The following is a 12,885-nucleotide window of genomic DNA, read 5'->3' as shown; positions in this document are numbered from 1 at the left end:
ATCTGAAAGATTTTCACCACGATGCACATTGTGGACTGGTCACGAACATCGTGCCAGCGACGACGTTCCGAAATGTTTTGCCTCCGCTCCGTTTGCCGACGGCTTTTTACCGCACGAAAATTAAAAAGGAAACGGTTGAAGGTAGGAAACGAAAAAGTTTCCAAAAGTTGTGGCGGAAGGGAAAGGAGGGCAAGATGGACCGGCATGCTTTTGCGGTTGAATTATGCAATTTAAGTTTAATTTCAATACTTCTATTTTCAAATTAGTGTCATCAACTAATTTTACGTGTTCTTGTGATTTGTGTTTCTCACATCGTGAGAAATTTTCTAAGCCTTATGTCAAAATGCTACGGAGAAATAGAGCTGAAACCATTTGAATATAACATTTACATTTGCATACACTTTTTTACCATATTCTAAGCTATACCTGTTGGAAATCCTTGATTTATGTACTTTATTTCTTTAATATTCGCGTTGTGAAACGGTGTTGTAAAAAGGTGGTAAGAATTGGCGTTCCAACATTATTTTCTTTCGATCTAATTTCCAATAGAAGTGCAAATGCTCCCTATTACTCCTTATCTATACTCGTAGCCCCTTCTACTATTGGATTTATGATTTGCGATCCTTGCAATCGAACTCTGAACTAAATAATTTTACCTGTCAACAATCTGTCGAACGATCGCGTAGTAAACAATCTTTGTCGAACTCAAATTAATTACCTAAAAAACGTTACTTGATGAATATTGAAAAACATAATACTAATAACTCTTGTATTATTAGTTTGGAGGGTAAAATGAAAACTTAAAACTCTTAGCAGCTTATGTGGGGCAACAATGCAACAGTGAAAATGTAAGGAAATCACTAATTATTTACAAAGTTATTCATTATGGTACTGCCACTACTAGATTTCTAACCTTGAGATGTATATTCGTACATTCGTAACTAACAAATGATTTACTTGATGAATTTTGTGGAGCAAACATTTAAAAAACAAAAATAATTATTATTAAGAGATAAGGATGTTGTTTGTTCTCAATCCGGGGCCGAATTATCCAAAACTAACACTTTCAAAACTTTGAACTAACACTGTTTTGAGAATTTTTAATGAACTCAGGATTGGTAAAAACTATTGTTAAGTCTTTTGAATTTTAATGCAAGACTTATTTAAACGAATCTTAAAACGTCGATGAATCTTTCTAAACCTCAATGAATCTGTCATAAATCTTTCACGAATCTTCATGATTCTTTCATTGCCTTGAATCAAGCGACCAAAAGAAAACCAGGGACCCTCTTTTCCAATTTTTTGCTCTTTTTCGGGCTTTACTTGTCTGCTTTGTTTTCATCATTTATTACTCTTTGAGATTCAAATCCTCTCGAACGATGAAACGAAGCAAAGAATCATTTCAGAACAACTTCGTGTCCGAACAAGTTTGTTTAACAAGCTGCAATACTTGTTAAACAAATCGTTTTATGATTAACCTTACCTATTTATTGTGAAAAGATGTTTGTGTTAGTTGATTTTCCTTCTTTGAACTTTGCAAATAGCTCTGGTAAAATAATTGAAGATGTATTTTGAGTAATCTTTTAATTTGGTTTATGTTACTACGATATGTTTGGTGTAGAGAACAGATAATAGTAGTAACAAAATGGAGTAATTTGAGGGAATATTTGAATGCATGAACGTTGTGATTTGTTTTGCTTAAGAGGTGCATATTACCTCACCTTACCTTAACGTGCATTTTTTCGGTGCCTTAATTTGGAATTGGAATATTTCTCCACCGGGAGGGGGAGGTGATCGTTTACCCGTTCGTGGTAGAACATATATGACATCGACACTTTGTTGTGTGATCGTGACGTGTGTGTGTGTGTGTGTGTAGGACGAGAGCCAACATTCGTCGCTCGGGAAAACCGTATCGGGGCTTGCGAACGCAACCAATTTCACTCCCCGGTGCATGATGCGGTAACCTCCGTGATCGATTTTCCAAAGAGGGGGTGGACGCAAGGGAGGGAGGGAAGGGGTAACACACGCAATGCAATTATGCTGGCGCGTGGTTTTATTTAACGCTCCGATTTGGTTTTTCTTTCGTCTCATCGTCGCCGGTGGTCGTTGGAAAAGCGGGTCGAAGCGAGCAGGAAGGGCCTTGTTCCAGAAACGAAAAACAAACACACACACACACACACACATGGTGGGCTCCCACGGCATTGGTGGTTTGGTGAGACCTTGCGTCGCGAAACCAGTGACGCGGGGGACACACCGTAACGAGGCGGGCCTGCGTATAGCGCTTTCCACGGTTAAATGGGCTCGCTGCCTGCTCCATTAATAACTTCATTTCCTCGAAAGTCGAAAGCAATCAAACGCGCGGTTGGGCAAAGCGCATACCCAAACGCACGAAATTCCAAACCAAAGGGTTTTGGCGCAAGCGCTATTTCATTACTTCGTCGCTCGTTAAGCTCGTTAGGGGCTGGAGGGGAGAGGGGAGGAAAATCGTTCGGACTGTTGGAAAGCTGACTAATAGGCTGCTTATTGGAGCAGCGGTTGGGAGTTGCAGACATTCTTCAGATTGCGAACTCCCGAAGTGTCTGTCGCACCGGAGCTGTTTGTTGTTTGCCATCTATTGACACTCAGGTGTTGCTGTATAGTGCTTATGTTTATGCCTCTATCGCGGCGAACTCTTGAGCATGGTTTGGCCGGAAGTTGTTGACATGGGACACTCCGCTACTCCGATACTGCCATATGGCAAGAGGCCGAAGTTGCCCACCATCGCCAGCTGGCAAAACATCGCCAAAACACCGTCGCACGCAACAAGTTCGAGGACGAGTGTCAAAAAGCCAGCCCCAGAATGTGCTTCGGCCGATGCCAAAGTCGAACCGAGACGTTCGCAAGTCACCGTACCGAGGTCTCTGAATAGACAGGAAAAATAAAAGACCCCTGAAACACACCAAAAAAGGAAGAAAAAAAAGCGATAGCTATAAGAGGCAAAGGAAAGCGGGACGTTGGCAGGCAACCGAACCGAACGGTTTCTCACCGGGGCGCAACTGACAGGGATTAGTTTTGCAGCCAGACCATTGACAGCCAGCGAAGCTTGTCGTGATTCAAAATGAAGTGATTCCCTTTGCACGGAGGAATCTCTCTCCTCGGGCATGATGAAAGTCCATCAACACAGTCGACAAACACGACGAGTCCTTCTGGTAATGTTCCGCTAGGATCGCATCTACTGGCTCGGTCCTTGTCGCACGCACCGGGATCGGATGGATGCATCGCTGTCTCCGGTACGGCGAAGGACGAGAGGTAGAGCCACTTGAGTTACGGGACGATTCAGTTGAGTTGCAATGATGCGGTGCGCAGAGTCTCTATCTCTCCGTGTAATAAGTACGGCAAATAATGAAGACCCTTCCGCTTGATGAACCGAACTGATGCGCTCTGGGAGCTGGGAGTACCCCGGGCTATATCTACAACTGCGAAAATTAACATCACCAGCAGCAGCTGTGCCGTGAGCTTCGCTGTGCCCTAGACACTACGGATTTGAGGTGGAGGACTTCGGGAGTGGGAAGGGTAAGGGGAAGACCCGGCCGTAGATCCCGACGAGCACAACACAAAACCCTCGGTACCGGTTCCCGAGCGATGTCTATCATCCTCGCTATCGCTGGTGCGCTACATTGATCCGTCTTCCGTTCCGGATTTTTTACGTGAGGGGTTCCTCGTCGCCATCCAGACATTCGGAGTTACGCGTATTTTGCTTGGGAACGCTGCATAGATAGAGCTTTGCGAGATAGAACGCTGTGCTGTGCAGCTCGCCCATTGTAACCGGAGCAGGATACACCGGTCGCGCATCGGTGCCAACGTTAAGTTGCCAAATTGTGCCTTTACGACTGACTTTCACCGCTTCGCAGATTGGGCCTGGCATCGGGTGTCGGCATCGGTGCCTCTCGACACACACACACACACACACACTGGCTGGCATTGAAGCCGCGCGAACCGACTAACAACGCTGTGTTTCATGGTCAACGGCGAACGTCAGGGAGTTGGGTGCAAAAAGCCAGTTCTACCAGATATGCTCTGCGTCGTGACACGTGAATTCGACAACCGCGCTGACAGTTTGATTCGACAACCAACTGTTGGGATTGGGGAGGTTGGACCCGGCGAACCCCAAAGGGAGCAGCGATGGCGCGAAAGGTAAAGTCGGAAGTTCGGACAGCCAATTTCAACTCCCAAACCTATATCTGCGGGTACCCTTCGGGTGATCTCCTCGTCGGAAACAATCCGCCCTGACTGGCTGGCGTTTAATAGACCACGGCTAATCTCCGTACACGCCGGGGGCCACACGCGGTACCAACCTCAAATCCGCACCAGGCATATGCCTCAAACCTCAGCGGAAGGGTGATTGGCCGCAGTCGCGAACACAACCGCACCGTACGCTTCATTTGCAAGATCTCTTTCCGGGGCTGCAATCTGATTCTGGTATCACCTCCGGGAGAAAGGGGAAAGACCCGGCACGATATGCACGCGGGGAAGAGCAGCGAAGGAAGCGCGGATTGACAATCCCGAAAGCCCGACCACGGTGCACGGTTCGTCACCCAATTGAACCGACCCGAGGGGACGGCTGCCTGTAGGCCTGTAGGCAAACGGTTCGGGATTAACGGCTGCCATTGATTCTTCCTTCGGGGTTCTTTTTGCAGCAGCAGTATGGAAGATCCGATCCTCATTGCAACGGATGGTATGGCCTAACGGAGGTTCCCTTCTATGTGTGTGTGTGTGTGTGTCGTTGTCAAAGCATGATGGTGGCAGGATGCGAATCTGTGCAACTGTCGTCGTCGTCGGCCATCGCCGTCGACCAGGGGAACGTTGAATAGACACGCAGGACGTGGCAAAGGGAGATAATAGGGCGCAGATACAGACTGACTGCGTTGACTGCGTGACTGACTGACTGACTGAATGACTGACTGACTGAGGACGTGATTGAAAGGCACGAGGTGCCGGAACCCCGGTCGGTAGGGGTTTCGCTTCCTCGCCTGGGATCGCTTGGTCTTCGCAACAAATGGCGGCCAAAGGGAGCTAGGAAGGCCAGGTGTGGCGATGAATCAAGATGGAGTTTGACTTCCCGAGTTCAGTCGAGCTTGGGCGTTGGGCTTGGGGTCGAGAAACAGGTCCGCAACGATGTGACTTCGGTCTCTTCGGAGTCGGCGTTCATGCACCACCACCACTTGGAAGCCCTACGAGGATATCTACATATATGATGGATGTGCACAATTGCCATGCGAACATTTCGTTGTCCGAGTTGAAGGTCGCCGCTGGTCGGATGCGGCAGAGATAGAAGACCCGGCTGGAAACATGATTCCGGCTTCCTCGACTGCCCTTCCCTGCGCGCGAAGAGAACTACGCGCTCGCGTGTAGATGACAATTGAAATTGATCGCTCGCTGCATAAAAGGCATTGGAAGCGCATCGATGTGTGCGTGTGTGTGTATGTACACGTGTGCTTGTCTGTCGGTGTACGCGGATACCTTCACCAAGCATGACATTCCTGCACACTCCGGCTGGACGTTTTGGGAAAGGAAAAGTACTGCTCGGACGACGACTCCCGCGTCAAGGTCAACCAGAGGCGGAAACAGGGCACTTACCGGACAACTTTTTCGTTGGCTCCGCTAGGACCCTAGGACGGCGCACCACAATGGGTCGGAGGTGGGTCGACGAGGGTGAGTGAGGACGGCCCTGAAAGACACGATGAGAGCCCCCCCATCCCCATGGTCCACCAGAAACACTCCGTTCCGCGTTGTTCGTTCTAGTGTGCGCCGCTATCATTAGATCGGTTCAACCGGTTCGCCAATACTTCGCATGCCTCCCGAAACTGTACAATCTAAATCCTGCCGTTACGTCATCCGTGGCTTGCGTTAAGGCTCGATGGAGGTGGAAAGACACACGCCCGACAAAAGCAACAGCACTCCTCACTCCAGCTCTCTCGAGCTAAATGGCAATTAAACTAATAAACCCCGGGAGAAGGAGAAGCGAACCATACCCGGGTGCTCGAGTCGAGCGGGTGGACTACAATTTTCCCAATTGGGCCACAATACCTTCTCCTACGCTTCACCAGGCAGGGGAAACCGCGTGCGTGCTGAAGAAAACCTGACTCGGGGCAGCACCTCTGCTGAACTGAAACGCCGCGCATGGCTTGGCTACGGCGCTGTTCACTCGATGGCATCACGCGACGTTCAGGTTGACTTGACCAGATTCGGGTGCTACCTGGTATAGATATGAGATATCAAACAATGAGCGTTAATTTTCGGTTCACTGTTTGCAATCGCCAACGGTAAAACGATTGATATCTCTCGATCGATCAAACAGCTGTCAAACGCGTACAAAACTTGTAATTAGCGACGTGTGTTGCCTCCACTAACGCTTAGTTTTGAACGTTATCCATCGATATGTACGATCGACTGTATATCTGACTATTCGATAACGGGATTTTTAGCTTTTGTTTTGGCTTTGATGATGTGCTGAAGAGTAATAACACAACCACGATCACTAACAAGAACAAGTAACAGTACTTCTTTCTTTGTTCTTTGTTTGTAAATGCCGAACTCGAGATTCGAACCCACGACCTCTGGCGTTGTTTGACCTCACTGCTGCCGTTGCACCATGAGCTCCACCGGTTGATCGATTATTTCTTTTCGATTGGGTTCATCCGTTTGCACAAATGCACCAATTGAGCAGGAAACAAATGTTCACTTAGATATCATACGTAGCCGGTCTTTAACGCCCCTAAAGGTCTACATCACTAGATAAGGTTGCACGGCCCAGGAAGCTGAATTCAATAGCCGTACTGGATTAAATCGTCGTAGGTGCATAAGAGAAAGAACTTGGATTGATTACTGTCGTCCGTGCGAATCTTAGTCCCATAGGTAGCTGTTTGACAACCGGTAGCCTGCTTATATTAAACAGCTATAAAAAGAGGCGGGTTGACGCTTACGGGGTCCCTAACAGGGCCTCTGTTCAATAACGTGAGAAGAAAAATGTTCGTGTTTTATCTGTTACTTTATTCCTTTCCTTCTTTTTTTTAACAACTCTTACTCAATAAATAGAATATAAAAAGTAATTACATCTCTATTTTTAAGATCCGTTTAAAATACTCGTTTAAACACGTAACGATGTTCATTTGGAACGGTATTTGGCGTTTCCAAATGTATGACAACTTCTAATAGGATATGCTAAAAACATATTGCTCGATATGAGATGGATGAAACTGTTTAACTTTTTCTAGACATGCCTTTAGTTCTATAGTAGATATATTCTAAAACCTGGTTTTTTTGATGCAAATCAATTTGATTTACTTTAAAACATTTTTCTTTCGTTGCTCTTCGACTCTGATTATGTCCTGGACTTGGGCTTTCATTATTTCGTTATGGTTCTTAGCACAAATTTTCCTAAAATGTAGTAACATCACTCATTATTGTAAGACTGACCCATTCGATCATTAAGAAATGTGGATGAATTCTATAGAATCTTTGTTTAAGTATAAATCTTGTGATGCTCTTGGAGGATCAAGGCCCAACGCGTACCGTTTGAATAATTAAAAGAGGTAGTAAGCTTCAGGATCATGTTGGTCATAGTATAAGAAACCCTTTGGATCTGTATAAGAAAGATAGATTAAAGAAGTTGGATCTGTTTAATTCAGAACGTAAAGATTTAAACTGTGGAGTATGACTGGAAGCGTTAAACTGGAAGGTTTAGAAGAGAATAAGGAAGAATAAAGAGGGAATCTCATAACAAGGAAACAGTTGCCGATCAAAGTGTGATGTTCGTTCCTCGTAAGCGTCTTATATTTATGAACGATGTACGTGAAGTTCTGTCGCTTAGAGTTTTGATTTGTTCCTGATCTGGAAACTACTCAATGCAGTACGAAGAGAGGTAAAAGTGCACTAGTTGAGGTTAAGGCCGCCGATTTTCGCATGTTCGAGACTCAGCTCCAGGTCGACTCAATACTGTCACCGGGTGGAGACCTCCCCGGGGCCGTCACGGTGGAACGATAAAGTACCGACCCAGGTCCAGGTAATGGCGGGAGGTAAGCATAAGCGGCTAATAGCAGACTGTGTGTTCCATCTGTCACACCAAGCCTGACCAATCGATGACGTTGACGACAACGATGATGATGCAATCGAACCGAACCGCGCGCACAGTTCTTCGGCGACACAATGCGATGCTCTATGCAAAGCTCTTGTCCTGGAGGAGGGGAGAGCAGGGGGTGACATAACGACATTTTCTTCCCTCCCCCCCTGAGGAGTGATTGGAGGCTGCACACGTGAGCACCGACTTTGATTTCCTGAACTCACACACGACAAATGTGTTGGCGCTCGATTCGTGTTTTCCAGCGCTTACTAATTTACGTAAATTCCAATGCACACATTTCTTCGTTCGAGTTAGCTTCCTGTAATGGTCTGCCAACAAACAAAAAAACATACAAAAAGAAAACAGACAAGCTAGCCGCACGGTGTAATGGAAAAAAAACGCACTTAAAACCGTATTAGCATGAACGGTTCGTGTTACGGATTCGCTTCCGAAGCGCGCAAAAGGGTTCTCACTCGCTGCTTGGTCGTTAAAAAAATCGCAGTCGATGTTCGCAATCGGCACGAGGAGGAGGGGTAAAAAAAAAAGGAAACGAACGAACAGCAAGCCGTTCTCTTGACCCGGTCTCCGCGCTCGAGCGTCGTCACGGTCAGGAAGTCGCCGCCGATCGAACACGGGAAGGGGAAGGAGGAGGGGAGGGAAAGAAAATTATACCAGATTAATACCATTTTATTACGGCGATGCTGCGAAACGTTGGCTGTCGGTCGCTTTCGCTTTCAACAGTGGAACGCCGAGCGTGGGGACGAGGGTGGGCAAGGGTTTGTGAGGCAAGGAGCGCCGTGTGAAGGACGCATGCCGCGCGTGAAGTCGCCGCGTGTGGCTGTTCGGTTGGGCGAGGTTCGCGTCCGGGAAACGCGCGTTCTGCGCCCTCGTTCTTCTCGCGCAGCGAAGCGGAGCCATGCCGGAAACCTATCCTCCCTGTAAGGCGACCGGTGCCACATATATGCACATGACGCCGTGCTGCTCACACTTGTCCGTCTTCCGGCGGCCCAACTCCCACCCACTGGAGGAAGACGGGGGTTGGTGGTCGACAACCTGTTCCGTGGCCGGTTTGCCTTTTGGGCCGATTTCGGTGTCGTTCTATTTCAGCTGACATTTAGCCGGAACTGCAACAACAACAACCACAACCGACCGACAAGTGACGAACCAGTACTTCTCGTTTTGGGCACCGGGTGTTGGTATCACCCAAGCAGGGGTCCTTTCCCCCCCCCCCCCCCCCCCGAAGAAGGCAAACATGGCCCCGAAAGGGCCAAAGCGGGAAGCGACGTTCCAGAGCCGAGGTGCAGAAACTGGGAGACCTTGGAGGTACCACAACAAGGTTGATTGGACGATCGGTGACCTACGGAAGTGGAAGTTTGGCGAAATACGTACAAATACCATAGACCTCACGGGATGTTAAATACCACACTTAAGACTCTGCTTTGTCTAAGAATTTCGTGAGAAAACCTTGTTAGATCCAGATATATCCAGTTGGAGCTTCTTAGGGTACTTAATACTTTAGGTACTTAGGCACGAAGAACTATTAGGTACTAAAATTGTCTGGACTTCTGATACCAAAATTCTACACTTCTTAGTACTCTTTGGTACTGAGGACTTCCTGACTTCACGGTAGCCCCGAGGGGTTGCTCGTGGGATCAACTCCTCGACTGGTTGATCGGGATGGGCGGCGCGTTGATCGAGGAAGTGATGGTCCCACCGACGCTCCAACATCGGGTCGAGGCGTGCCGGAAAGCGACTGCACCGTCTGGTGTTGAAACGAGAACCGTTTCGGCCGTACGAAAGATTTTTGCGATAGTTTGGTGGAAGCGCCCTCGGGGATGGCGGGGACCCGCTTACAATACCTGTACTGAGGGTGTGTGTGTGTGTATGTTGTGGTTTTTTTCTTCTGTTTGTTGGTCCATTGGTTTCTTGAAGTAAATTTGTGCTCCAACCTTTCATCCCAACTCCTGCGTTCGGGGTGGGGAACGTCTCGCTCTGGCTGCCATCGGCTGAGAGCGGGTGCGCTCGCGTTCCACTCACCACGGTCCATTCCTCCCTCCCCCCTCTCTCCACCTCGCGTGCACGGGGGGACCGTTCGGCTGTGAGCCGATGACGGGCGTCCAAGGTTTGGCGCCCGGTGCGCTATAAAAGCTACCGAGCCGGGCCCGGTAGAGTCAGTTCTTTCTTCGCATCCAGCCGACTCTGATCGCTTCCGCCTGCGCAGGAGAGGATCAAGTCGATTTCCCCCCACGTCTCCCTTCGCTCGAGAACAAGTGCGTGTTTTGTGCCCCGAGTGTGTAAAGGCTCCAGTGCAGCAGTTTACCCGCCTAAACGTCCGTGCTTAGTCAGTCAAGTGAAGCGAACGCAGCCAACGTCAATCATGTTCAGATTTGTGAGTTTCCGTTTTGGTTTTGATGCTTCCGTGCACGGTTTATATGCAAGACATCCATCCAGACTTTGCGGAGGATAGCGAGGTGGGGCACGCACGATCAAGCAGCACTTGGAGCACCCTCAATCAAACTAGCAGCACCTGCCTCGGTCGACATCCAGATATCTGGAGTCGACTACCCCTCCAGAACCCCCCGGGTTGGGGGATGCCTGATTCCGTGCGTGCCCTCCTTCGCGGACAGTGATGTGGTGATGGTGTTAGGAAACCTTGCAAGAAAACTAAAACCCCTCAACCCCCTTTTGATCTCGTCCCGGAACTCCCGCAGATTCTTCTATCAACGCTGCTGGTGGCCGCGACCGCCCAGTATAACGGTGGTTATCACCGCGATCCGAAGACCGCCGCCATCCTGAGCGAGCAGCGGTACCTGTCCGGCGACGGCAAGTTCGGCGCCGCCTACACGCAGGAGGACGGTACCGACTTCAAGGAGGAGACCGACGCCGACGGTAACCGCCGCGGCTCGTACAGCTACGTTGACCCCACTGGACAGAGAAGAACCATCTCCTACGTTGCCGGCAAGAATGGGTAAGCCTCATTTCAGAGTTTTTGGGGGAACCGCCCATGGCCATTTTCGCGGGGAGCTAATCCAAGCCTCCTGGTTTCCAGATTCCAAGCCTCCGGAGACCATCTGCCGGTAGCCCCGCCGGCCCCACCACAGGCGGCCCCGCAGCCCAGCTACCAGCCGCAGCAGTCGTATGCCGCCCCGGCCCAGCAGTACGACAGCGGCCGCAGCTACGACATCAACAACGGCGAGTACGATCCGCGCTGGAACGACCCGAACTTCAGCCAGCAGCAGACCCAGTACCAGGCCCCCGCGCCCGCCCCGGCCCCGGTCCACAACTACCACCACGCGCCGGCCCCGGTCGCCCCCGTGCCCCAGTACAACCAGCACAACTACGCCCCCGCCCCGGCCCCGCAGGCGCCCGCCTGGACCAGCACCCCGGCCCCGCACCGCTTCCAGCCACCGGGCAAGCTCCAGCTGAACCGAACCCCCGACGGCTACAGCTACACCTTCAACAAGGTCTAGAGAGCGAGCGAGAGTCTAAGAGAGGAAGAGAAAGAGAGATGGAACCCAGCTAAGCTCCCCCCCCCTCTCATCCCATCCCCAGCAGGGGCAGTAAGCTTGCCGTAAGCACTAGCACTCTATTCTGCAGCTTCCAGGACTCCGGAAGCCGCAGACTTCGGACCACTAGTCACCACCAACACCACCACCACCAATAGCTTACTTCCCTCTGCTACCACCTCACCTGCCTCTACTCTTTTCCCTCTCCCTTCTCCCCTCCGCCCTCAACCACAGGGTGGGGGGACTCCCCCGAAGCTCGGAGCTCTTCCTTCCTCGGACGCACGCGCGGCGAACACTCCCTTATGCCCGCGAATGTCGCCGTGGTGTGTCTTTATAGTAGCTGTGTTTTTTGAAGTAAGCGTTACTTGCCCTGTTGTGATATGTAAGCGTTTTTTGTAAACTGTAGCCCCCCCCCCCCGCGCAATGTAGCAAACACTAAACAGAACAAAAAAAAAGGAAAGGATGGGAGTGCGAAATAGTGCCCACACACACACCCACACATACACAGGCACACGCGGGAAGAAAGATGGTAAGGATAGCCAGATGGAGATGTTTTGTAAAGAGATGAATTGCGGGTGTCCTTTCGATCTTTCTCCATGTGTCCGTGCCTGTTTGTGTGTGTGTGCGTGTGTGTGTGTTTGGAAAGGGTTTTTTTCGTTGTTGTTGTTTGTAAAAAAAAAGGTTGCGTGCGAGCAGGAAGTAGGAGATAGCAGGAGAAAACAAAAAAGGAAAAACAAAGAAATAACCACACCCCGAAAACGGAAATAGAAATGAATCACGTTTATTTTCCTCCCCCTCCCCATCAAAGAAAACACACACACACACACACACACACAGCCCACCCACCGACGCGAGGGCGCGAGGTCGTTTTTTGCATACCATGCACAAAGGAATCCGAACCAAAAGGAGGGCACCCAAAAGGGAGGTAAGAATGGTGTGGTTGTGGGAAGGAGTGCCTTCGTGTAAGACAACTTTTCCTAGCACAACAGCGTCAGGCACTCCCCCCGATTGGCTCGGCGGTTCTCAGCCTCGCGCTCGGACGCTGGCCGCTTTCGATTTCGTACACGCTCCGGTGGGTGGGGAGGAGGGGAACGGGTGCCGGAGGGATCAAGGTTTTCCTGCTCGAAGTGTCTTGTCTTAGAGTAGACAAGGCGCTCCGAGGGAGAACAAGACTGTGGGGGGGGTTTTCGTGCGCCCCATTGCTCGCCAGACCGTGGGTGATTGCTGATGGGAGAGTGGGCGGAGTGGTGGGGGTAGTGGGAGGGTGGCAATAAGGTGGCG

General features: G+C 49.9%; 1 protein-coding gene across 1 annotated transcript; it reads left to right on the top strand.

Annotated features, from left to right (window-relative positions):
* Positions 1–10,475: 10,475 nt before the first annotated feature.
* LOC131269191 (cuticle protein 16.8) lies at positions 10,476–11,568 on the top strand. The gene is made up of 3 exons (XM_058271527.1): positions 10,476–10,487; positions 10,810–11,066; positions 11,148–11,568. The coding sequence occupies exons 1-3, from the start codon at positions 10,476–10,478 to the stop codon at positions 11,566–11,568; spliced, it is 690 nt and encodes a 229-aa protein (XP_058127510.1).
* The last annotated feature ends 1,317 nt before the right edge of the window (positions 11,569–12,885 follow it).

The sequence above is a fragment of the Anopheles coustani genome, chromosome X, assembly GCF_943734705.1.
Source record: "Anopheles coustani chromosome X, idAnoCousDA_361_x.2, whole genome shotgun sequence".
Classification (NCBI taxonomy): Eukaryota; Metazoa; Arthropoda; class Insecta; order Diptera; family Culicidae; genus Anopheles; species Anopheles coustani.
Note: the sequence above shows the minus strand (reverse complement) of the source record. Positions and strands in the feature narration are given on the sequence as shown.

Coding starts and splice junctions, on each gene's coding strand:
- LOC131269191 (XM_058271527.1), top strand. Junction 11,067..11,147: donor TACGTTGCCGGCAAGAATGG/GTAAGCCTCATT, acceptor CCTGGTTTCCAG/ATTCCAAGCCTCCGGAGACC.